Source organism: Procambarus clarkii, chromosome 1 (genome assembly GCF_040958095.1).
Source record: "Procambarus clarkii isolate CNS0578487 chromosome 1, FALCON_Pclarkii_2.0, whole genome shotgun sequence".
Classification (NCBI taxonomy): Eukaryota; Metazoa; Arthropoda; class Malacostraca; order Decapoda; family Cambaridae; genus Procambarus; species Procambarus clarkii.
Window position 1 is genome coordinate 17193661 of NC_091150.1, and position 25767 is coordinate 17219427.

A 25767-nucleotide genomic window follows, 5' to 3' on the forward strand; every position below is an offset into this window, starting at 1 on the left:
CTCGTGCCTCTCTGAGGTGGGCCAGGTTTTGGCTCGTGGTCCCCGGTAGACCTAAGAACTCCTTTCACACTGATGCCAAAGTGTAATAGTTCCATATCCATTACCTACTTCAAAGTAATGAAGTAAAGGAGAAGAGGTAAAATTCAAATCCAGGGATCCCATCACAATGGTTGTACTCTTCAAGTCACTTGTGTTGTCCCGTCTTGAGTACTGCTCAGTACTCACTTCCCCCTTCAGAGCAGGAGAGATTGCTGAAATAGAGGGAATACAGAGAACATATACGGCACGCATAGACGAGATAAAGCACCTAAATTATTGGGATCGTCTCAAAGCCCTCCAAACGTACTCACTAGAAACAAGACGAGAGAGATATCAAATAATATACACCTGGAAGATACTGGAGGGCCAAGTACCAAATCTACACAGTACTGTACTAGTACTGAAGTGAACGATATGGGAGAAAATGCAGCATAGAACCAGTGAAGAGCAGAGGTGCCATAGACACAATCAGAGAACACTGTATAAACATCAGAGGTCCGCGGTTGTTCAACACCCTCCCAGCAAGCATAAGAAATATTGCCGGAACAACCGTGGACATTTTCAAGAGAAAACTGGATTTATTCCTCCAGGGAGTGCCGGACCAACCGAGCTGTGGTGGGTATGTGGCCCTGCGGGCCGCTCCAAGCAACAGCCTAGTGGACCAAACTCTCACAAGTCAAGCCTGGCCTCAGGCCGGGCTTGGGGGAGTAGAAGAACTCCCAGAACCCCATCAACCAGGTATCAACCAGGTAGAACAGCCTATTGACATAGCTTGGGTGCATGGGGGAATTGCGTAAAACCCTGGTTTGTGTCTCGGAGAGACTGCAGGAACCGTGGTAAATCAGGATGATTGCCCTGTTGCAATTCTTTTAACCATGTCGTAGCTCAGCCGATTAATGCAGCGTCTGGGATCCTCTCGGACGTACGTTCGAACCCTCGTCATGGCCCTTGTGGATTTGTTCATTTGATGCATCATGCTATTGTAATTTCTGTGTGTAATAATAAAGCATTACTAGGGCAGGAGAGGGCCAAGTATACTGCCCTGTGAGACACCAATTTTAATGGATAGGGTGGGAGAATTGGAATCATTCACAGAGACACTTGAAATTGGATGATATTTGACCTGGGGTAAATGTAAATGTACCTTTACCTTTAAGGAAAAGAAACTATTCATTGTCGGGGTTTCTCGGACTTAAATCCTGGCAAGGTCGCCAATGTCGGGGTTTCTTGGACTTATATCCTGGCAAGGTCGCCAAGGTCGGGGTTTCTCCCTCTCTGGCCAGTCACCACCAAGTATTATTAGTGATGAACGTGACTTACCGTAGCCCCACGGGTCTTCACTCAATCCTCACGGTGCCACTGTTCACCAGGAGAGTCTCCCAGACTATCTCCGGCTGGCCTCGTAGCCAAAGACGAGTGAGAACACGATCACTTCTCTTGATCATGTGCCCGCCCCGACAGAGGGCTCTACCGCTCACTAAAGGTCGCCAACTGGTGTTTACCATGTCCAGTAACACCTCAGTGGAATAGTAATATAGTAGTGGCCCAATAGAACACTAATCAATTTGGTATCAGGTAAGTATTTGTTTAAATCACTCTCTCTCTCTCTTATATAGTCTCAATAGCAACAAAGTAATAGAGGGATAACACAAACACGAAGATGGTTTTGTAGTTTACTTAAAAGATCAAAGAATCATGACTCTGGATCAACAACAATGTAAAGGAACAAACGCAGCCTCCTCTTCGCCTCTTCACAATTCTGGAATCTCCGGGATGGCAACACTCTCGGCCATCGTGCGGTTCCCACGCTCCAAATACAGTGTTATCGAACGTTTGGCAACTCGCGAGATGCCACGCCCACTCTCTCTCTGCTCACGGTATTGACACTGCTCACTTCTCACAATATTCACTGAACTCACAGTATTTTGGCATGAGGCACCTATTATCCCTTCATGATCACAGTATCTTACTACACTGCCATTAACACAATAAATCACCATTCACATGAATACACTATTCAATAACTCCAATATATAACACTAGGCACACAGCCTTACACCATTAATTGTACATTTATATATATATATCCTTAGGCACTAACCTATAATATAAATGACACTCCAGGCACACATAAATATAAATGTCCTCGTCACAGTAATCTCTTCATTAAACCACAGGTGCAGTTACACACCATATATATACATGTATATATATATATATATATATATATATATATATATATATATATATATATATATATATATATATATATACATACATGTATATATATATATATATATATATATATATATATATATATATATATATATATATATATATATATATATATACATGTATATATATATATATATATAGGTATATATATATACATGTATATATATATATATATAGGTATATATATATATATATATATATATATATATAGGTATATATATATATATATATATATATATATATATATATATATATATATATATATATATATATATATATATATATATATGTCGTACCTAGTAGCCAGAACGCACTTCTCAGCCTACTATGCAAGGCCCGATTTGCCTAATAAGCCAACTTTTTATGAATTAATTGTTTTTCGACTACCTAACCTACCTAACCTAACCTAACCTAACGTTTTAGGCTACCTAACCTAACCTAACCTATAAAGATAGGTTAGGTAGGGTTGGTTAGGTTCGGTCATATATCTACGTTAATTTTAACTCGAATAAAAAAAAATTGACCTCATACATAATGAAATGGGTAGCTTTATCATTTCATAAGAAAAAAATTAGAGAAAATATATTTATTCAGGAAAACTTGGCTTATTAGGCAAATCGGGCCTTGCATAGTAGGCTGAGAAGTGCATTCTGGCTACTAGGTACGACATATATATATATATATATATATATATATATATATATATATATATATATATCATGAGAGCTCTATAGCATCTCACAACTGTGACTCACTAGAAATGTAGACATTGGTGAGCCCTGCTCTCGACATAGAAGATACTCTGGCTAATAGCTAACTAAAGGGAAATGGGAGGGAAAACTGAATTACCTACTTCCACCATCAACGATGTGGACTCGTCCTCTGTTGAGAGTTGAATTGAAGCTCCTGGCCCCGGCTCTCGACTCGTTGTAGGGAACACCCCCCCCCACACACTGATGCTCTTCCCAGGAACTCAACCAACACCCAAAAACGCGTCTTCTCCGTACTCTTCTCTCTGCAGGCTCCGTGCTCCTCCACAACCTCTTGAAGGGTTGGAGTCGGTCTCCTGGCCATCGCCTCCTCCTCACAGCTACGTCTGCAGTCCTCACTCACGGCTGCAGTCGTTCGTATTCCCAGCTAGTTCGTTCTTCTTCTTCCTCACGGTGGATTGGCCCAGCCACTACGTCATCACCCAACTGGTGAAACTGTACAGTCATCCTGGACGTCACTGCTCAGACTTCACTTCGTGCAAAGCACCTGTCACTGGAGCACTCGTTTCCCGTCCATTCCTTCTTCTGTCCGACACATGGAGTTTAGGAAGACCTCACAGGGTGCTTGCAGACCACAGGTGATGCGTAAATCCACCGGAGATGGGTGAAACTGTCAGACTGACAGGACCCCCGATCGCACGTCCGACCTCCTCGACGTGTCGTGTCTAACTCCTTGGCGCCACTGGACGCCGTCTGGACCCCCTTGCACTCATGACGTCATACTTGCCAGGGGCGTTTCTCATTGGCTCCCTGTGCCACGTCACTGTTCTTGACCATTCTGGTGCCACTGACGTCATAACGTCTTGGCGGGAAAACTTAGGGGCCGGCGCCATCTTGGCGTCCTAAAGGACCTAAGCCACTGGCCAAAACACTCTTCTTTGGCCAATTTCTCGACAACACGAGAACACCTCATGCTCCCACATACGTCAAATTGTTCTCTGGAAGGTTGAGAACGTTCGGGTAAAGTAGATATGACTCTTACAGCTGGCGTGGGGGAAATATAAGGGGGGGAACACCATCACATCATTCAATTGTATAAGCCTGGTGTGCCCCCACCTGAATTATTGCATCCAGGCATGGAGACCTCATTTTCAGAAAGACATAGCTGCCCTGGAGAAGGTGCAACACCGGGCAACAAAAACCATTCCAGATTTAAGTCATCTCTCATATCAGGAATGGTTGAGGGCCCTCTGGGCTAACAACACTGCAGACCAGGCATGACAGGGCGGATCTTATAGAAACCTTCAAAATACAAAACAATTTGGAGGATGTCAATCCGGACAGTTTTTTCAAAAGGCCAGATGAAACACGAACAAGGAGCAACGGATTCAAGCTCAACAAGCCACAATGTAGGACAGAAAACAGGAGATGCTTTTTCATCCATAGAGTTGTAAACCCGTGGAACCATCTGCCCGCCGAAGCTTTAAACGCCTAAACTCTGCTGGGTTTTAAAATACAGCTAAAAAAGATCATCTGAGCTCTTGGGGGGACCTTTGACAAGCCACCGACTTCCTGTCCTCGTCGAGGCCACTAGTATTAGCGGCCCCTCAGGTAAATTCCGGTAAATAAGAACAAAATTCAGGATCTACACCTTGTCTGAGGTTTATTGTTAATGCATTCTTTGCGCATAAGTTCCAGTAACATACTTCCTTTACTTTGCTTTATATAGGGTAGTATTCTGTTGTTCTAATAACAGGCAAGGAACCAAACTCGGTGTCTGGCTTCGCTATAATTTGAGAGTCTTGGTAGTATAGTGTAACTCGTTCTTGACTCAGTCAGGAATCCCAGGTCTGAATTCTGGCTAGGATAGAAATGTTGGACACATTGCCTATCACCTAATGCGACTGTTCACCTAGCAGTAAATAGGTTGATACCTGATTGATACCTGGTTGATGGGGTTCTGGGAGTTCTTCTACTCCGCAAGCCCGGCCCGAGGCCAGGCTTGATTTGTGAGAGTTTGGTCCACCAGGCTGTTGCTTGGAGCGGCCCGCAGGCCCACATACCCACCACAGCCCGGTTGGTCCGGCACTCCTTGGAGGAATAAATCTAGTTTCCTCTTGAAAATGTCCACGGTTGTTCCGGCAATATTTCTTATGCTTGCTGGGAGGACGTTGAACAACCGCGGACCTCTGATGTTTATACAGTGTTCTCTGATTGTGCCTATGGCACCTCTGCTCTTCACTGGTTCTATTCTACATTTTCTTCCATATCGTTCACTCCAGTACGTTGTTATTTTACTGTGTAGATTTGGTACTTGGCCCTCCAGTATCTTCCAGGTGTATATTATTTGATATCTCTCTCGTCTTCTTTCTAGTGAGTACATTTGGAGGGCTTTGGGACGATCCCAATAGTTTAGGTGCTTTATTGCGTCTATGCGTGCCGTATATGTTCTCTGTATTCCCTCTATTTCGGCAATGTCTCCTGCTCTGAAGGGGGAAGTGAGTACTGAGCAGTACTCAAGACGGGACTACACAAGTGACTAGAAGAGTACAACCATTGTGATGGGATCCCTGGATTTGAAAGTTCTCGTAATCCATCCTATCATTTTTCTGGCTGTCGCAATATTTGCTTGGTTATGCTCCTTAAACGTTAGGTCGTCAGACATTATTATTCCCAAATCCTTTACATGCTGTTTTCCTACTATGGGTACATTTGATTGTGTTTTGTACTCTGTATTATGTTTAAGGTCCTCATTTTAACGGTACCTGAGTACCTGGAATTTATCACTGTTAAACATCATGTTATTTTCTGATGCCCAGTCGAAAACTTTATTAATATCATCTTGAAGTTTTTCAATGTCCTCAGCCGAGGTAATTTTCATACTGATTTTTGTGTCATCTGCAAAGGATGATACGAAGCTGTGACTTGTATTTTTGTCTATATCTGATATGAGAATAAGGAAAAGCAGCGGTGCAAGGACTGTACCCTGAGGTACAGAGCTTTTCACTGCACTTGGACTAGATTTTATATGGTTGACCGTTACTAGCTGAGTCCTGTTTGACAGAAAACTGAGTATCCAGCGTCCTACTTTACCGGTTATTCCCATTGACTTCATTTTGTGTGCTATCACGCCATGGTCACATTTATCGAAAGCCTTTGCGAAGTCCGTGTATATCACATCAGCATTCTGTTTTTCTTCTAATGCCTCAGTGACTTTGTCGTAGTGCTCAAGTAGCTGTGAGAGGCACGATCTTCCCGCTCGAAATCCATGTTGGCCTGGGTTGTGAAGGTCATTGGTCTCCATGAAATTGGTGACCTGCCTCCTAATCACTCTCTCAAATACTTTACCCACTCAGGAGTCAGTCGGCTTGTTGTGGGGTTGCATCCTATGGAGGGTCAGTAATTCGACCTTGAGGAGGGGTCCTCGATATAAGTCTAACATATACTGTATGTATGTATGTATACCTGGTTGATGGGGTTCTGGGAGTTCTTTTACTCCCCAAGCCCGGCCCGAGGCCAGGCTTGACTTGTGAGAGTTTGGTCCACTAGGCTGTTGCTTGGAGCGGCCCGCAGTAGCAGCTAGGGAAAGTATAAAATCTCGGTTGGGCAGCAGTTGGAACCTTTGGAATCTTTTCTTATTAAGGCTGTCTCATAGTATGTTGGATTGAGCTTTGACCTCTCACTAGTGGGGTCGGCAGTTGGAGTCTCCAAGTGCTCAGGCGAATGAAATATATATACATACAGTATATGTTAGACTTTTATCAGGGATTCCCTCTCCCCTCCTAGGGATCGAATTACTGACCGTCCCCAGGATGCAGCCCCACAATGATTTGTTCATTTGGGTACCTGGGTACCTATTGATTGCTAGGTGTACATGGGCATTAGGTGATAGGAAATGTGCCTAACCATTTCTATTCCGCCCAGGTCAATTCTAAATTCTCAACTCGCAATTCTCAATTTGCGAGTTGAGAACGGACCCGGCTGTACTACCGGGACCCTGTTTGACTGTATAGTTATGATTATGTAGGCTTAGAAAAAGTTTAATTGTTACTTTTATGTATGAGGTGAACTGTGTTTTTGGATAATTTGTGGAGCAGGGCAGTGGAGTTGAACACGCATCCTGGGTCATCTCCGATGTACGCAATAACCACCAGACCATGATGGGCTTGTGTCTTTGGTGACCCAAGATATGAGCTTGATTCAGTCAGCCTGCTCTATTAGAATGTCTCATAACTATATCATGCTATTGATTTCATTATGTATCATCTGTGTTTTCTTTGCATGTTACGATGACGATGGTGTGCTAATGAGGTTTTATGTATACAGGTTAGTGAAAGAGTACAGTTGGAGCAGGGAGGATACATCTTGCTACCCACTACCTTTGAGCCAGGTCAGGAGTCATCCTTCACGCTCAGAGTCTTTTCCTCAAAACCGCTTAAACTAAAGTGAGTGATGAAAGTGCTCATTTTTAACCATTACTAGAAATAAGTGGACGATCAATATCTGCAAATCAAATGTATGGACGCCCATTTACTGCTAGGCAAACAGAGGCATCTGTTGTGAGGAAATGTGCCCGAATGGCTCACCCTGGGCAAAGTTTCTTTCACCCTGAATGCCCCTGTTACCTAGCAGTAAATAGGTACCTGGGAGTTAGTCAGCTGTCACGGGCTGCTTCCTGGGGGTGGAGGCCTGGTCAAGGACCGGGCCGCGGGGACACTAAAAAGCCCCGAAATCATCTCAAGATAACCCTGCCCTGAATTCAAATTCGGGTCCAGATGCTTTCGTTTACCTAGCCGTAAATAGGTATCTGGGAGTTAAGTAACTTTTTTTTTTTGGCCCGGGGGGGGGGGGGATACCTAGCAAAGGTCATTGCTTGACCTCAGGGACTACAATAAGCTTAACAGGCTTCTTGTGCATGACCATGGGTAGCATCTTCAGGTTGATATTAAGACTGCTGTTTTTATTCTATATCACCATTGGAAAAAAAGTTTAATACTGTATGTAGTTTTCTCTAATATAATTGTTGTAAATTGTTTGTTTAATTATAATACACTATAGTGGATTCAATAATTTAAACCAAATTTCCTGGAAGGAATGAAAGTCAACATATCCAGTTGGCAGAATCTTCAATTATCTTATTCTATAATACACCCTTGGAATTATTATAGCCTCATGCCATTACTGAATGAGTACATGAATGTGTATGTAGAATAGTTTGTAATATAATCTAATAAAATGAAATCTTAACTAATGCCTAATTACCAGGTAAGGATGAAAATGAGATCACAGTTGAAACACATTGATTATTCATATAATACATCATATTCAACCTAAAATAGTGAAGGAATCCTTCTCAGCACAATATTGTTATTCTCGTCAGAATGGTGGACACATCACCGTCATTGGTGAAGCCTGCTCTTCTCAAGGCTCGTGGGTCGGTGGATGGCAAGAGCCTCCAGCAGTACGAGGCTGTTTTTCTTCAGGTAGCTGATGAACATCGTACTGTCAATGCATTTGAGCTGCACGAGCTCCTTGAAGCTTGTCTACCTAATGGTAAGTTAATGTTTTCTTCAATTTGAGCTGCACGAGCTCCTTGAAGCTTGTCTACCTAATGGTAAGTTAATGTTTTCTTCAATTTGAGCTGCACGAGCTCCTTGAAGCTTGTCTACCTAATGGTAAGTTAATGTTTTCTTCAATTTGAGCTGCACGAGCTCCTTGAAGCTTGTCTACCTAATGGTAAGTTAATGTTTTCTTCAATAATGAAGATAATGTTTTTCATTCTGCAAATTTAACACACAAGCCTCTTGTTTGAAGTTTTTTTCTGAATTAATCTTTCTCGGTGCTTTCTTAGGCAAGAGTCCTGCTCTCTTGCCAACACTTCCTCGCCACCTGGACTGGTATGACAATTTCTGCTAACACACACACATTGCTTCTAATGGTATTATGCACATAATACCAACAAAGCCAGTACAATTTCACTACCCCTGCTGAACCAGTAGTGGGGGAAGAAAACTCTTGAAACTTCCTATTCGATTTCAAAATAATTGCCAGAAAGCATATTCCATTAAATTGAAAAGCTTTTCAATAAAAATTGTGGTCAACCTGTTTAGCTATTACATATAACTACCACAAGTAGAACCGCCTGACATGAAAACAAGCTCCCCTGATTCAAGCCATCTCACAATGGAATTTTTATCTGCAAGCAAACCATCGAGAGAAGGAACACAGTTGAAACATAAGTCCTCAAAAAAAAAAGTGTTTCATATAATGAAACACCAATTTCTGGGTGAGCCCCAATGGCTCTCTGAAGCTACTATGCTGATATACTACTGTTATACTAGCCATACTACTAGGGTTCATCAGTTATGGAGTTTTCAGCCTACCAGGAACTACGAGCCATAACTTGGACCCCCCTCTATTAAAGAGATACAGGGAGCAATAGCACTTAAGATAAAATGTCTATGAATTTATTCATATCTGCCACCACCAGGGAAGGCACCCAGAAAGTTGGTGAAAGAAAACAGACCACTGTTGGAATAAGCAAAAATACAGCCTTAAAACTGCTCAAAATAACTCTTAACACTCCTGACCATAGTAAAGATTATGTACAATGTTCATATATCAGTGAAGACAATGCTTATGATGTTCATAGTGTGAAGCAGACTTCCACAGCACACGAACATTCTTTGGAGCAGCTCTGCATCATGAAACGACTTCGTGCTCATTTAGAAAATAAACCTTGTATAAAATGATTCATATTCAGGATTTACTGACCAAGATGCTGAAAATAATAGCAACATTGTGCCTAGAGTTAGAAATTGGCATGTTAAATTGGAGGCATTATGGCGAGTCGGATGGCATCGCGTCAACTTACACGATGTCATCCATCGAGCACACAAAAAATCAGCATTGAATGTAATGAAAAAAGGACCCTCCGGAAAGCAGCAGTCTCATTCTTCGCCAGAAAAGGAGGAGACAGCTGCAGACGGACAAACCTATATCCATGGCCGAAAGAGCAGAAACCCCTGCGCCTGAGGAAAGCATGTAGTTTCCCGACCTAACCCCCAGAGGCCAATGCCAACAGGAAAAGAGTCTTCGAAAAACAATTCTGAATCAAAGGGGCCACAACAAACCGAGGAGAAGAGAGATAGGAGAGCACTCTGTCCAAAGACTAGGACAGCTCAGGCAGCGCATGAGCAGGCTGGAGATGAAACAACGCCCGAGACAGCTTATGAAATGGCGCAGAAGTAACATCTATACCGACAGCAAGCTGAAGAGGCTCCGCCAGCGCTGCTCGATACGGCACACGACCACATAAGATGACGGCCCTGCATCAACCACGAGAGAAAGAACACCACCACCCGACCGAAAGCGAAGTACAACGACGAAGAGTCCAAAAGAAACAGAAGGACCGCCAGGAAACTTCATACAGCTGCAGAGACGAAGCCCGCAGGTGGGACACCATCAATGAAGCCTCCTGATCACCATTCAAATGGTGATAAACCCGAGTAAAAAAAAACAAAGGCGAAGACTCGAGGAGAAGTGCGAAATAGTCTCGTAACGGACCGGGCTGATCTTCCAAAAGAGGCGGAGTTGCGGAAAAACCTCGGGGTTTGGACACCGGGCAAGCAGCGCCTGAAACCATGGCTGGGCTGGCCACCATGGGGCCAAGAGGACAACTCGCCCATGGTAAGTCTCCAAGCGAGCTAGGACCTGGAGCAACAGCTAAACTGCGGGGAAGAGTTACAGGAACCCCCACCTAGACCAGTCCTGATGAAAGGTGTTAATCCCGACTGCCTCGCGGTCAGGGAAGGGCACCACATATACCGGAAGATGCCTCGACCACTCTGACGTGAAGAGATACCCTTCCGGGTGCCTGAACGTCTGGCAGAGCCAACTGAATGAGTCGGCATCGACCATCCATTCCATGGACAGGGGAATGAATTAACTGGGACAGGTCGTCCGCCAGGACATTGGACATCCCCCGGACATGAAACGCGAGGAGAGCCAAACCCAGAGAACTTAGCAGACGAGTCACCCGAAACGACCGACCACAAAGGGCCAAGGACTGCATCGAACCTCCTCGATTCAGGCAATAAACCATCGGGAGCAGCCCGAATGGAGCTGGATCGTCGATCCGCGGGCGACCCGAACACTCCAAGGCACAAACCACGCCGCCGCGAACTCCTGCACTATGCTGTAGGCCCAACAGAAGGACAGACCCCACCGCCCCTGGCCGGCCTAGTGAGCACTGGTCACAAAGCCCCAGCCGAGAGACGACGCATCTGTGAATACATCGACCGAGGGTTAGGGTAGGCACCAAGGCACCGAACCCCGTAAAACCCAAAGAGGAAGCCGGCGACTCAGCAGCCAACGTAAGGCCCCCCGGGAGTCGAACCCAGCAATCGCAAGAGAGGTGGAAGGGATGTCCCCGAAGGAACCAGAACAGCCAATGAAGCCAAACCTGACCCGACGGGTAGACCATCATAGCAAAGTTCAGGCTCCCGCACAAACCCTCAAGCAACTGCCGGGTGACCAGGAAGCCCCCCAGAAACAAGCGCATGCAGAACCGCAACCGAAGGAGAGACTCCAGAGGAAGAGACAAGGAAGCAGCCCGAGAGTCCCACACAAGACCCAGCCAGGACCGAACCTGGGAGGGAACCAGATGGGACTTACTCCAGTTCACCCAGGAACCCGAACCCGGTGAGCTGGAAGAGCACCAAATCCCTGGCAAGCAGTCATGTGGACCGACTTGGAGCCCAAACCAGCCAGTCGTCGAGGTAAGCTAACACCCGAACACCTAATGAATGCAGACGGGCCACCATGACCCGGGTAAGGCGTGTGAACACGCGAGGTGCCAGGTTCAACCCGAAAGGGAGACAATGAGAGCGGTAACTCTGACGCCCCACAACAAAACTGAGCCAGTCCCTGAACTACAGATGAATCGGGACGTGCCAATACGCGTCCTTAAGGTCCAGGGATACCATCCAAGCACCCGTCTCCAACAGAAACCAAACCTGGGACAGAGTGGTCATCCGAAAGGAGGGGCAAAAAACCCAGGGGTTCAGATGGGGCAAGTCCAGAATGAACCGCAGGTCCGCATAGTCTCGTTTTGGAAATGGAAACAGGCGGGAAACCCACCAGAGGGACGTCATTGTTTTGACCAATCTGAAGCGCACCCACTCCAAGACGACCCGACAGCGCAAAAGAGGCTTGCCCTGCCAGCCCCGAACCCCCCAAAGGAGGAGGAGCCACCCAACGCCATCGAATTCCGCGAGAAATGACCAGAAAAGCCCATGAATCGTGGGACGAGGTGTGAGCGAACAGAGCAAGCCTTCACCCCCATCGCCCCATCAATGAGGTAAACCACAAAAGAGCTAATGCCCTTTACAAAAACCCGACTTGCACACAGAGCGAGCACCGCGCCAACCAGGCGCAGCCAGGAACAAAGGCTGCCCCTGCCCCGAAACTGGCACCTGTGGCCCACTTCGACGGGCGGAACCGTGGGCCCTGCCATGACCCGTCCAGGAGTAACCCACCCTGGATCCCCGGAGAACCAACAGGTCAGACATTGGGCGGCAGCTGGAAGAGGCCATTTCACCACAGAAGCAGCACGCAACAAAGGACAAAAGGGCGAAGACAGTCTAAGAGCCAGGGCTCAAGCGGATTCCAAGGAGGAAGCGAGCACCAACTGCCAACAAGTGAGGCGCGCAGGGAAAAACTGCAACAGCGCATCCTGCAGGATCGGAGCAAACAGCTTCAAAAGTGCAGATGACACACGAACAGCCGAGGCCAAGGCGCTAGACCCAGGAATGGCCCCAAGCGTCTCTACATCCTCTGTAAGCCAATCTGAAGATGGCTCAAGGTGGGAAAAGAAACGCAGGACTGAAGCTCCGTACATGCAAGTCCTCAGCCACAAGCGCTGCCGACAAGGATGGTACCTGCACATGAAGCTGAACCACGCCAACATTCTGCAGAAGAGCCGGAGCGAAAAGGCACTCGTTAAGGTGTGCAAAGTCGCCCCACCCCCCGCCAGGTAAACCTGGACCACAGAAAACGCCTCATGCCACTCAAGCATGCGGGTACGACAAAAGGTGTCCCAAGCATCCAGCGAAAACATAGGGCTGTCCGCTAGCCAGGACTACTCTGGAACCTCATAATGAACCCAGTATGGAGATGAAGACCCAAAAATGAAGGAAGACGGATCCATTATAGAGGCATAATCCAGGTCGCGCAGGAGGTAAGCCGCAATGGCTGCCCGTACCTCGGCCGGAGAGACGCGGGAAGCCGAAAACCTCCGGAAGGACAGAACCGAAAGACCTGCAGAGAGACGGAACCGAACCTGAGGAGGAGCTGAACCCAAATCCAAATCATACGCTGATGGGGGAAATGAAAAACCCCCTCCTTGTAACAACAAGCCTTGCTCGGAGGGTCGGAAAACCCAGGCAAGGTCCAACAGGGCCCAAGGCCCCCATGTCATCTCCTCCCCAACCCCGGGAACCTCCACGTCAGGCCCTGAGGCCGAGTCGTCCTCCAAAGCCCTGGCCTCACAAGAAAAAGCAGGGGCAACTGGAATAGCAGGAAGAGGAAGGGCCCACTGGTCAGACCCCGGAGCTATGGTTGGAGGAACCGACTCGAATGCCTCCACAGCCACTCTTGAAGGGGCAACCCCCAAAACTGCCCAAGTCTCAGAAACCTCTAAACCCTGCCCCAACCCCGACGCCCTCAGATGCTTAGGAGCCGGAAGCAGGGGAAAGGGGGGGAAACCAAATGAACCACAGCAGGGTAAGAACGAGGGGGCGCAGACGGAACCAAGACCGAAACGACCAACACCCCAAAGTCTGGGTCCCTATAAACAAAATGGGGCATCCTCGGGGCATCCGGGGAAGCAACCAACCTAGCAAAGGGGCTTCCCCTTCTAAACCTAAACGTATCTTGTAATGCGCGAGCTGCCTGCACCCGAATATTATCATCATCAGATTGGGTGAACTGAGTCACATACAAGCAACAAAGCTCGCAGGACTCCACGTCGAATGTGTTATCGATCCAACAGGCAGCATGACAGAAGCAAAAACAATGAGCGTCACCCTGAAACAATGGGACAGAGCAACCCTCAAACTTGCAAAAAGCGAGTGGAGACTCGGGTCACATCCATTGGACCCGAGCGCCCCGTAGAGTTTCCCAGGGCTGCTAGACTGGGTCTGTTAAGGGTTATCCTAGGCAAGGAACTGCTAACCGGTGCCCAAGCTACCAATCACCGCTGCTAAAGCTGAACCCTCGGACGTGTCCACTCAAGAGGGTGATGCAGGGGGGTACCACCAAACACAAACAATCCAATTATAAAGGGGGAAGGAACACAAAGGCTGACCCCCCCCTACCAAGCAAAAAGAAAAAGAAAGAAAAACCTCGCAAGAGGACAGCATACCCAGAGCCAGCTGCTGTTAAAGGTGAAAACTAGCTACGCAGTGCAAAAACTACCACTTACCCCCAAGGAGATTCCTGGCTGCGCCACCAGAGGGTGCAGACGTCGAGCTCTGGCTGTCAGTGGTCGTTTGCCGTTGCTGAGTGGCGGTTGCTGTGGGGGGGTGTGGAGCTCCCGCTGGTCGGGGCCCCACCTGCCAGTATGGACGGGGCTGGTACTGGCCGTATCAGAAGACTAGACACAGTGCGGCTGGATTTTTCTGCTGATGTGGGTTGGCCCATTGTAGAAGTTGCCCTCCTCGACGTCCTCCGTGTTGACGTCCCTGAGCTCCTGGGCCTAGAGAAGTTGTCGCCCGCCCGTGTTGCGGTGTCGTTCGCCAAGTCAACTGTATACCGGGAGTTTGTGGCCCGCTGGAATGGCCGCACGCTTCCTCTTCCGGATTCGGCTGTGTCTGTAGAGATCTCGGATCCCTGGGGGGCCTTGACGTTTGTGAGTATTCACGGCGTGCCGGTGACCTTCCCCGAGGCGGCCCTCATGGCCTTGTTTACGCGGTTTGGGTCGGTGGTGAAGCACCGGTTCAACACTTTGAGTGCGGGCCGACTGAAGGGGGTCCGACTGGGTTCACGCACGCTTATCATGCGGCTCACAAGCCCTATACCGTCCAGGGTCTCATATCGTGGGCTGTCTCTGAGGACCTTCTATCAGGGGCAGACCCGGACGTGTTTCCGGTGTGGTGCTGAGGGCCACGTCGCGGCCGGTTGTGACGCTCCTCATACAGATGCCCCTTCAGTTTTCCTAGAGGATGATTTTCCTCGCTTATCTGTGCGTGTGGACTCCCCGGCGGATTCTCGCTCTGTGCTCGTGCCTGGTATGGATCCTGCGGCGGTTCCGGATGTCGATGCGGCTGGACCGGATGTGTCTGCCCCGCCAGTGAGCTCGGGGGACCTGGGGGCGCCTGTTTCGGACCTTCATCGTTCGATGACTGTGGACGTGCATCCGCATCCGGTGACCTTGGGGATGCTGTAGGGGTGGTGCCCGAGTCTCCTGCTGGAGGCCGTGTGCTTCCCGGGGCTGACGGTGCGGTGGTATGGTCGCCATCCCTGGATACCTCACGTGTGCTGACGTCTTCCCTTCCGCCTGTTGTGTCTCTTCCTTCTCCGACTCCGGTCTCCGTTCCTAGTGGTGGCTTTTTGCCCCGCGTTGTTGAGGCTGCTGTTCTGCATGAACGTGCTGCCCCGATTTTGGGGCCGCCTGTCTATGGTTCTTCTGGGTCACCGCTTGTTGGGGGTGACAGCTCCGACGATCAGCGGCCTCTGTTTAAGCGCCGTCGCTCGGCTCGGGGTGTGTCACCTCGCCAGTCGTGGGCAGAGGAGCGGAATGAAATGGAGGATGATGATGTGGCTGACGCTGTGTTGCCTCCTGTGGTGCCTTCTGAGTTGGATGCTGTGCCTCCTGCTGGTGGCTCCCCTCAGTGGGCTGTTGCCCCTGGTAAGAGCGACCTTGTGGTGGTGTTGAAGAAGGATGTGAAGCGGGGGGCTTCTGCTCCTGTTCCGGTTGGTGGGGGCTCTAGGGCCCTTGCGGAGCCACCCTCCGCGGGTCTCGGTGCGGTTCCTGACACCGAACGGTGTGCACGCCCTAGTGGGCGGGCCAGTGTGCGGCCTGCAGTGCAGTCAGAGGTGCTTCAGAGTGTGCGCCCGTGTGCCCAGCGTCCTCGGGGGAAACCTGTCCCTTTTGTCCTCTCGACTGGAGAGGTGCTCGACGGATCTACGGCAACTGTGACTTTTCAGTGTGATGACTTGGTGCGTCCTGTTCCCTGGTGCCCTTCTACCATCTGGGTTCCACGAGAGCAGTGTTTTGTCTCGGGAGTGCCGAATTCGATGCCTCGGCCTACTGCGACTCCTGGGTGTCCGATTTCTGACAGTCTCCAACTTGTTTGGGAGGCTTATTGTTTACGGTTTCCTGCTCGGGAGTACCCGGAGAAGTATGAGTGATTGGTTTATTGGTGTGTTTGGTTTCTGTCTGTATTGTGTATGATGTTTCCCCGGTGCCTGCGTGCACAGGTGGGTGTTCTTGTCTGTGCGTGTGGGTGGTGTGGGTATTGTTCTTGCCCCTGCATGGCTTGTTTTCTTGTATGTTTTGTGCTATGCACTTGGTGTGTGTGTTTGTGTTGTGTTTTATGTTCTTTGTGTGATATTTATTTGTGACATTCTGTTTGTGTGTGTGTGTGTGTGGGGGGGTATGTAACCTCCAGTGCCCGTTTCGGGGTTTTCTCATTGTGCCTTAATTTGTTTCTTGGTTCTTGTATGTTTCGTTTGCATCCGTGTTTTCGCACTTTGCTATGTTTGTCCTGTATGTATGTATGATTTGTTTTCTATTGTCTGGTTTATATATTGTGTATTTCTTTTATAAAAATCTAATTTTGTATATGTAGGCGTGTCTGGTGTATTCTGTGTATGGTTGTTGTGTCTTTCCATGTCCGTATGCGTCTGTTTGTTGTATGTCCATTATTATGTTTAATTTTGTATTCGGTCTTATGTCCCTGGAGTTTCTAGGGTCTTGTACTGCAATGTTCTTTTATGCCTGTGTTTCTACTTATGTTTTGTTGTTCTGTTCTTGTTCTTCTGTTCATGTCTTGTATATTGTGCTATACTTTGTATATTTCTTTTATAAAAATAAAAAAATAAAAACTTACCCCAAGGCAAACTAGGGAGAAAACCCACCAAAACACTCGGGGCGGTCAATCGCCAAGCAGCGAAAGACCAACAGAGGTACACCCAAGGTGACTTGTGGAAGGTAACCCCAAGCCCCTAGCGTGGTACTTACAGGGCACTTAGGGAAGGGAGCCCTAAAAGCATGCACCCCGAATACAAAGGAATAATACTCCCAGCTCACACACCACCGAAGAGAAGTACTGAACCCAGGCACAGCACAATAAGAATCTGGAGCTGGAGCCACAACGACCAAACCTTATCCCATCAGCTGAGGAACTGAGGTGTGGATCACCGGCACGGGAGTCTCGGGCTTCCCCTTCTCCCTCTTGGGGAGGAGGGAGCTGCGCAGACATGGGGCACGGCTCGTGTGACGTTTTGCTCGTTTGCTCGTTTTCAATTGGGGGAGCTCTGTCCACTAGTTCCGTTATTTTCGTTGGTTTCACCAGAATAGGGGTTTGTTTTGAGGTGCTTAGCTTTCTGGGTACCTGTCCTGGTCGATGGCAGATATAGAATGTTCCAAAATCATATGTGCATTCTATAGGCCATTGCTCCTCGTGCCTATCTGAGGAGGTCAGGTTCTGGTCATGGTCCCCGGTAGGCCTAGAACTCCACCCACATCAACTGATGCAGAAAGTTAAGACTATTCCTATCAGCCTGGATAGCTCTGGGGAGCCGTAAATATTCCCTCCAGAAATGTTTTTGTGTGCCTGACATCCGTTAAGAACACAAAAACATCTAATAATATCAGACCTCTACATAACAAAACACATGCTTCAAAAGATAAACCCCACAAGTCACTTACTTGAATTCCAGTCTCCTGTTTGTCCAGTAACTAGCACAGGTCAATCAGATTGTGAAGTGGTTCTAATCATGAGACCCTGTGTTTTTCAGGTGTTGTCATCTGGTGGAGGTCAGGTGTAGTAGCCGAGTGGAGCAAGCAACGGTTTTGCTAGAACAGTGCTGATTAGTCTTTTGAAAGACTTAGAATTTTGTGGAATATGTTGTATGACAGTTATTCTGTGCTGGATTGTGCATTCTTCAGTGTGTGTATAGCATTAGATGACCCCGCAGGATCCGTTTGACAACATTTCTGAATGGTGATGCACATTAACGACCTGTTCTGTGAACAGGACACTCATTCCCTCAAGAAATAACCAAGTGTCATAGCTCAAAAAGTAACTTATTAATGTTATAGCAAATGTTGATTCATCAATCAGTTTATTTTTATAAATTTCAAAATATTTCCCCCAAATTCATTTATCTTATATTTTTCAGATTATATCAAAAGCTGTGCCAGCCTGGACATCTGCCGACAAGTGATCCTGGCGTTGGATGTATCCTTTTGTTTTACTATCTTGATTTTCATTATTTATTTACAAATTACACATAGAACTGGATTCATAGAATTTCTCAGTTACCTAAACTTCTTAGACTTGCATCAATAAAGAACAAATAGAACATACTTTCCTCCTCAGCTCTCTCTTACCTATTTATTCCCCCTCCCCGCTCAGCTCGTTGTCGCCGTGTGGGGGCTTAGTGGGCGGCTGCCGGAGTGTGATGCTCCTTGGGACAGTCCTCTGTCCTTTTCTAGCCTTGTGCTCCTGCTGCCGTCCTCTCTAATTCTGCTGGGCATCTTTTCCTTTTCCTTCTGTTTCGTTTTTCTCCCCCCTCTTCTCCTATCTGCTTGCCGTTTCCTGCCGACCTTTTGCTCGTTCTGGTTCTTCCCTTGGACTTCTTCTATTTTGACGCCCGGGTGCTTGAGGAGGCATACTCTTGCACCCGTAGAACTGCAGTACCCGACGTCGAGAGCGAGGGGAACCTTTTATTGTCAATCCCCACTTCGTCACTGAACCCGATCTCGACGGACTGTCGGTTTCTTAAGGTGGCATTTGTGGGGCGTATACTCACGACGCACCCCTAGGAGGCCCCGACAAGATCGGCGATAGCTTCTTGTTGGGTGTCCTGCCTCTAATTGTGGCTCCATGGTGGGTGTGGGGGCACATTCGTGAATGAATTCTTCTTTTCGTCAAGATGTTTCCCCTGTTTCGGCTTCTTCTGGTTTACCTTTTCAGGCTCGTGGGGTGGGCGACCAAGCCCCCGAGTCGGTCCGTATTGGAAGACCGGGCTCTGTAGCCTCTGCTGCATTGGGCCCCGACCATGCTCCTCCTTTGGCCTCTCTGACTCCTTCCCCTGGCTCCCCTCCCTCCTCTGTGGTTGGGTCGAGCCCCAAGCCCCCAGTGGTGACTACCTCGTCCCCTGGCGCGGCTCCTTCTCTAGTTGTAACTACTGCGCCTTTTAACCCCTCTCTCTCTGGGGGTTCTCACCGCCGTCCTCGTCACGGCCGCCCTTGCTCGATTCCTTCCAGTTCTGCTACCTATCAAGCCTTGTTTGGTCCCGCTTCGTGGGCCAAATATTTTGATCTCCTCCCTCTTGATTCTGCGCCTCCTGACGATTTCTCCCTCCATCGACATCTCATTGATTCCGTGGATGCCTCCATTACTTTCAACCCCACTCGTCTCGGTACACGTGTCGTTGCTGCTCCTTCTCAGGATGCTGCTTCCCGCTTGGCTGCCTTATCCTGCCTTGGCGAGACCCCCGTTCGGGTCTCGAAGAACGCTCAGTTGAATGCCAGTGTTGGCACTATTTTGCTCCCGCCCCATGTTGCGACCGGTGTTCGGGACCTGCGCGACTGCCACGACGATATTCGACATATCCTCGCTGCCCAGGGCCATTCTATTCTCCAGGTGGACACATTTACTCGTCCCCCTCGTGGTAGTCGCCGTCAACCCCTCCGGGTTGTGAAGATTACCTTTGATGGTAGGACCCTTCCACCCTCTGTCATTCTTGCTGGTGCCAGGTGCTCTGTCCAGGAGTACATTCCTTCTCCTCGGCTCTGCAACAAGTGCTGGAGGTTTGGGCATGGTGCCCTCCGCTGCTCCGGGACTGTCTCTCTCTGTCCTTTGTGTGGTGGCGAAGGTCACTCTAAGTCGGAGTGCGCTTCTCCCCAGGCTCGTTGCCTCAACTGCGGTGAGGCCCATCCTACCTTCTCCTGTGCGTGTGTCCATTACAAGCTTGAGGCAGCCGTCCTCAACTTGAAGCACCGGGAGCGTTTATCTTTTCCTGAGGCGAGGCGCCAGGTTCGCCGGCTCCCGCCTTATGCTAATAACTCTTATGCTCGCGTGTTGCGCTCTTCCTCTCCTCGTCCTTCCCGCCTTCCTCAGACTCACAACCGTTTCCGGGCCTTGGACCCTGATGCGCCCACTTCCCCCTCCTCTGTCCCTTTGGGTTCTCTTCCGAAAGGATCCTCCTCCTGGTCCTCTGTCTGGGGTTCCCCTTCCTTCTACCCAGTCTGTCGTGTCTTCTGTGTCTTCTTCCTCGTCCCCCTCCGATCCTCCTTCCCGTCCTCTTCCTCCATCTATCGGCTCTCCCCACCGCCTGTCGGTGCGGGCGGATGTCCATCGCTCTCCTATCGGCCGTCGTGTGTGCTCTCGTTCGGCTTCTCCTGTTGAGACACTGGAATCTGTTGCCCGGTACGTAGTTGCTGGGACACCGGTCTCTTTAAGTCAGAAGCGTAAGCCTGGCTCCTCTCCTTCCTCTTCCGCGGCGGGTAAGAAGGCTTCGCTTTCTTCCTCAGCTCCTCCTTCTGGCTCTGTTGCTCCTTCCTCTCCCGTTTCAGTGCTTGCGCCCCCTGTTCCTGCTATGGAGGTTTCTTTGGCCCCTGCTTCCCTTTCGGTTGCTGCTCTTGCTGGGGTGCGCTCCCCTCTTTCTACTCCCCCTCTTCCTGCTGCTGTCCTTGACTGCTCCTCTCCGTTGTCTCCTCCTCTTCCTCCTCCTCCTCCGGACCCTGCCCGCCCACCTCTGATCTGTTCTCCCGTTTCCTTCCCTCCATCTTTGCTCAGTTTACCCATGCCCCCTAACCCTGACTTTGCTGACCCTGATCCCGACCCTGATATTCTTTAACGTGCTCTGTTGCTCTTTCGCCTTTGTTTCTTCCTTGTTCTCTGTTTTTGTCCTTTCTCTTCTCGTCGTTGTCCATTCTTCAATGGAACGTTCGAGGTTATTACGCCAATTTCCTTGAACTCCAACTTCTGATTTTGCGGTTTTCACCCCTTTGTGTCTGTCTCCAGGAGCCAATGCTTGGTGCACGTCCTGGTCGGTTTCGTGGCTATTCCTTTCTCTCCCCCCCCCCAGCCATTGCTGGGGCTTCTAATTCTTCTGCTCTCTTGATTCGGGCTGATGTTCCCTTTGTTCCTTTACTTTCTCCTTCGCCTCTCCATTGTTCTGCTGCTCGTATCTTTGTGGGGAAATGGTACACAGTTTGTTCCATTTATCTCCCCCCGAGTGTCCCGCTCTCTCTTCCTGATTTGAAACACCTCCTAGACTCCTTGCCGGAGCCTGTGCTCCTGCTGGGTGACTTCAATTGTCGTCATTCTCTTTGGGGTGACGTTCTGACGAATACCCGGGGTCGCCTCCTTGAGCCGTTTCTCCTCTCTTCTTCCCTGTCTCTTCTGAATTCTGGTGAGCCCACTCATTTGGACTCTCGGACTCGCACCCTTTCTTGTCTTGATCTTTCTCTCTGCTCTTCTTCTCTTTACTTAGATTTCACGTGGCAGGTTCTTGATGACCTCCATGGAAGTGATCATTTCCCCATCCTTGTTTCCTTTTTCTCTTTTCGCCCTTCCCTCTCTTTCCCTAGGTGGCAGTTTGCTAAGGCGGACTGGACCCTATTTTCCCTCAGTGCTACTCTCTCTGACCTCTCCCTCCTCCCCCTCTCTCGCGCTCTCCTCCTTTTTCATGACACTGTCTTCAATGCTGCCCTCTGCTCTATTCCTCGCTCTTCCTCTCGGGGTCCACGGAAGTGCGTTCCCTGGTGGAATGCGGACTGTGCTCGGGCTGTCCGCTGTAAGCGTGCAGCCTGGAAGAGGCACCGCCGTAGGCAGACGACCGATTCTTTTCTTTTCTTTCGGAAAGCGAGTGCGGTGGCCCGTAGGGCCATCCGTACGGCTAAACGTGAATGTTGGGCATCTTATGTCTCAACAATTACGTCCGAAACCCCTCTGGCCCAGATCTGGAAGCGTATCCGCAAGATAGCGGGTAAGTTCGTTCCCGATGTTTCACCAGTCCTTCACCTCCATGATACTCTTGTGGCGGACCCGTTGCAGGTCACTTCCGAACTGGGTTCCCACTTTTCTTCTGTTAGCTCTGGTCTTCATCTTCCCCAATCTTTCCTTCTTCGTAAACCTGTCCTTGAGTCTCGTCCTTTAGATTTCTGCACTCATCTTCAGCTTCCCTATAATGATCCCTTCTCTCTCTCTGAACTTCGTTCTGCCCTGGCCCTCTGCGGTTCTACGGCGGCGGGCTCCGATGGTATTCATTATGAGATGCTTCGCCATCTCCCTCCGAGCACGTCTCAGTATTTACTGAGTCTGTATAATCGGATCTGGGAGTCGTCGTCAGTCCCTGTGGACTGGCTCGATGCCGTTGTCCTCCCTGTTCGCAAACCGGGGTCTCTGGGTACTTCCCCTAAGGACTTTCGCCCTATTGCTCTCACAAGTTGTGTCTGCAAACTCTTTGATCGTATGGTTAACGTTCGTCTGATGTGGTTCCTGGAACACCATCACCTCCTCTCCCCTTCTCAATTTGGTTTCCGCAAGTGCCGCAGCACGACAGATGTCCTGGTGAACTTGGAGGTCTATATTCGTACTACTTTTGCTGCGAAGACCTCCGTTGTTGCCGTCCTTTTTGACCTAGAAAAGGCTTACGACACCACTTGGCGTTATCATATCCTATCTCAACTTCATTCTTTTAGCCTTCGTGGTCATCTCCCTCTCTTTCTCCGCAGCGTCCTCTCTCGTCGTTCCTTTCGTGTGCGCCTTGGTACCGCTCTCTCTCCCTCTTTTCAGAAATACGAAGGTGTGCCCCAGGGTAGTGTTCTGAGCACTACTCTTTTTCTGGTTGCCCTCAATGGTCTTCTTTCCTCTCTTCCTTCTGGTGTCTTCTCCGCTCTCTATGTTGATGATCTTACCCTTTGTTGTCAGGGTGATGATTCGCCTCTCCTTCAACGCCGGCTTCAACTTGCAATTGATGCCGTGTCGTCTTGGGCCACAGGTCATGGCTTCAAGTTCTCTACTTCTAAGACTTGTGCCATGACCTTTACGCGGAAACGGGTTGTTCTTCGTCCCTCTTTGTCACTTTATGGTCATCCCCTTGAATACAAAGATTCCGCGAAGCTTTTGGGGTTATTCCTTGACACTCGTTTGTCTTGGTCTCCCCATATCTCTTACCTCCGTGTTGAGTGCTCTAAGGCCCTTACCCTCCTACGGGTCTTGTCCCATACTTCTTGGGGGGCAGATAGGCGCACTCTCCTTGCTTTACATTCCTCTCTCGTCCTGTCTAAGCTCGATTATGGTTGCCCTGCTTACTCGTCTGCTTCTCCTTCTACTCTTCGCCGTCTTGATGCTTTGCACCATACTGGGTTGCGCCTCAGTTCTGGTGCCTTTCGTTCGACTCCCATCCTTAGCTTGTATGTTAACACTGGCTTCCTGTCTCTCCAGGACCGCCGTGATCGCTACTGTCTTCGCTATCTTGCGCGGTCCTTGCAACATCCTTCCTCTCGCCTCTGTCGTGCTTTAACTTTTACCCCTCCTGCGGTTCCTGTTCCTCTTCACCACCTCCCTCTTTCTGTCCGGTTATCTCGCCTACAGGATTCTCTTTCCGTTCGTATTTCTGATGTTTCTCCTCGTGTTGTTCCTTCTTTGCCCCCGTGGAGGGTCCCTCTTCCGCGGTTTTGTACATCCTTGACCCGTATCACTAAAGCTTTTACCCCTCCTACGGTTCTAAAACGCCTTTTCCTCGAGCGCTTTTCTTCTCACTCCCGCTCCGTTTCTGTCTTCACCGATGGGTCTAAGTCAGCGGACGGTGTTGGCTACTCTGTTGTTTTTCCTGATCGCACTTATATGTGTCGCTTGCCTCCGGAGACTAGCATCTTTACAGCGGAACTTTATGCTATTCTCTATGCTCTTCGTCTCCTGCTTTCTCGTTGTCAGTCTTCCTTTGTGGTTGTTGTTGACTCTCGTAGTGCCCTCATGGCTCTCGGGTCCTTTAATCCGGTTCATCCAGTAGTTGTCGAGATCCAGCATTGGCTGTTTCTCGTTCACAGTAAATTTAAGTTGGTTGAGTTTTGTTGGGTTCCCAGCCATATTGGTGTGTCTTTAAATGAGCGTGCGGATGCTGCTGCCAAGGAAGCTGTCCGCTCTTGTCCCATCTCTCGCAAAGGCATTCCGTATTCCGACTTTTACCTGGTTATCCATTCCTCAGTCCTTACCCGTTGGCAGGCTTCTTGGTTGTCTGTTACTGGTAACAAGCTACGTACTCTTAAATGTTGTGTTTCCTCGTGGCCGTCCTCCTTCCACCGTAACCGGCTGTGGGAAACAGCTCTGGCGAGGTTGCGTATTGGCCATACTCGCTTAACCCATGGTCACTTGATGGAGCGCCGCCCTGCTCCTTATTGTCCTAGTTGCATTGTCCCTCTTACGGTCGTGCATGTCCTTCTTGAATGTCCTGACTTCCAGGACGAGCGTGTGTCTTGCTTTCCGACCGCCCCTCGCGGTCACCTGTCCCTCGATAGAATTCTTGGTGACTCGGATACTTTTGATATTGTTCGCCTTATGCGTTTTTGTTCTCGTATTGGCATCCTTGGTGATATTTAGCGCCCTCTGATTATTTTGCGTATTTGATGGTGCTACAGAGCCTTCCCGGTTTGGTGCCTTCTTTTGATAATTACTTACTTACCTATTTATTGCCTGTCTCTACCTCCTCATCACAATCGACTTGAGAATGGTCCAGGAAGGACCGAAACGTCGTCGTCCCTTCAACTTCTAGTGTGTGGTCTGGTCATCAAATGGAACATAGTGTTTTACTGTAATATTGGTCACAATGTAGAACACAAATATAATTGTACTCATAAATTAGCTTTTTATGACAAAATTAGACAAGTATGTGTTAAATGATACAAAAGGAGGATACTGATCTGGTTTCTTTTTATTACTAAAATATAAGTAAGTATGAATCAAAGAGCTTAGTGAAAGGCAGGCAACAAATACAGGGCAGAAACCCCTGCACTGGAGAAGAGCATGAAGCTCCCCCACCCAACCCCCCAGGGGCTAAAGCCAACAAAAACAAGGCTTTCAGAAAACAATCCCGAACCGACAGGGCCACAACAAACTGAGGGAAGGAAAGAAAAGAGAGCACAAGGTCCAAAGACAAATATGGCTCAAGCGGCGCATGAGCAGGCCGGAGGTGAACAATGCATGTGAAAGCTTGCGGAACGGGGCAGAAGTAACATCCACGCAGAAAGCACGCTAGATCGACTCCTCAGACGCCGCAGGATACGAAGTGACAGTATTTGGCATGATATGCCTGTCGAAAAAGAGCCACGAGAGAAAGGACAAAACAACTTGGTTGAAAATCGAAGAAACCCCTCTGAAGAGAAAGGAACTGACGGAAAGACCACCAAGAGACTTCATACTGTCGCTGGGAGGAGGGGAGGGGGGGGGGGGGGGGTTTGCTAGTTGATTAGACATTTGCTTGTTTGTTGTTTTGGGGAAGGGGAGGGAGTTTCTTGGGTTCTGCTTGGTCTTGGGTTGCAATG

At 48.9% G+C, this 25767-nt stretch overlaps 1 protein-coding gene across 1 annotated transcript in view; it reads left to right on the plus strand.

Moving 5' to 3' along the window:
- The window catches only part of LOC138360686 (calpain-C-like), a 151947-nt gene that overhangs the window by 84720 nt on the left and 41460 nt on the right, over window positions 1-25767 (plus strand). Inside the window, exons 9-11 of the mRNA XM_069320333.1 lie at window positions 7311-7429; window positions 8365-8537; window positions 18393-18451. Coding sequence (XP_069176434.1) covers window positions 7311-7429; window positions 8365-8537; window positions 18393-18451 — 351 coding nt within the window. The remainder of the gene's footprint in view (window positions 1-7310; window positions 7430-8364; window positions 8538-18392; window positions 18452-25767) is intronic.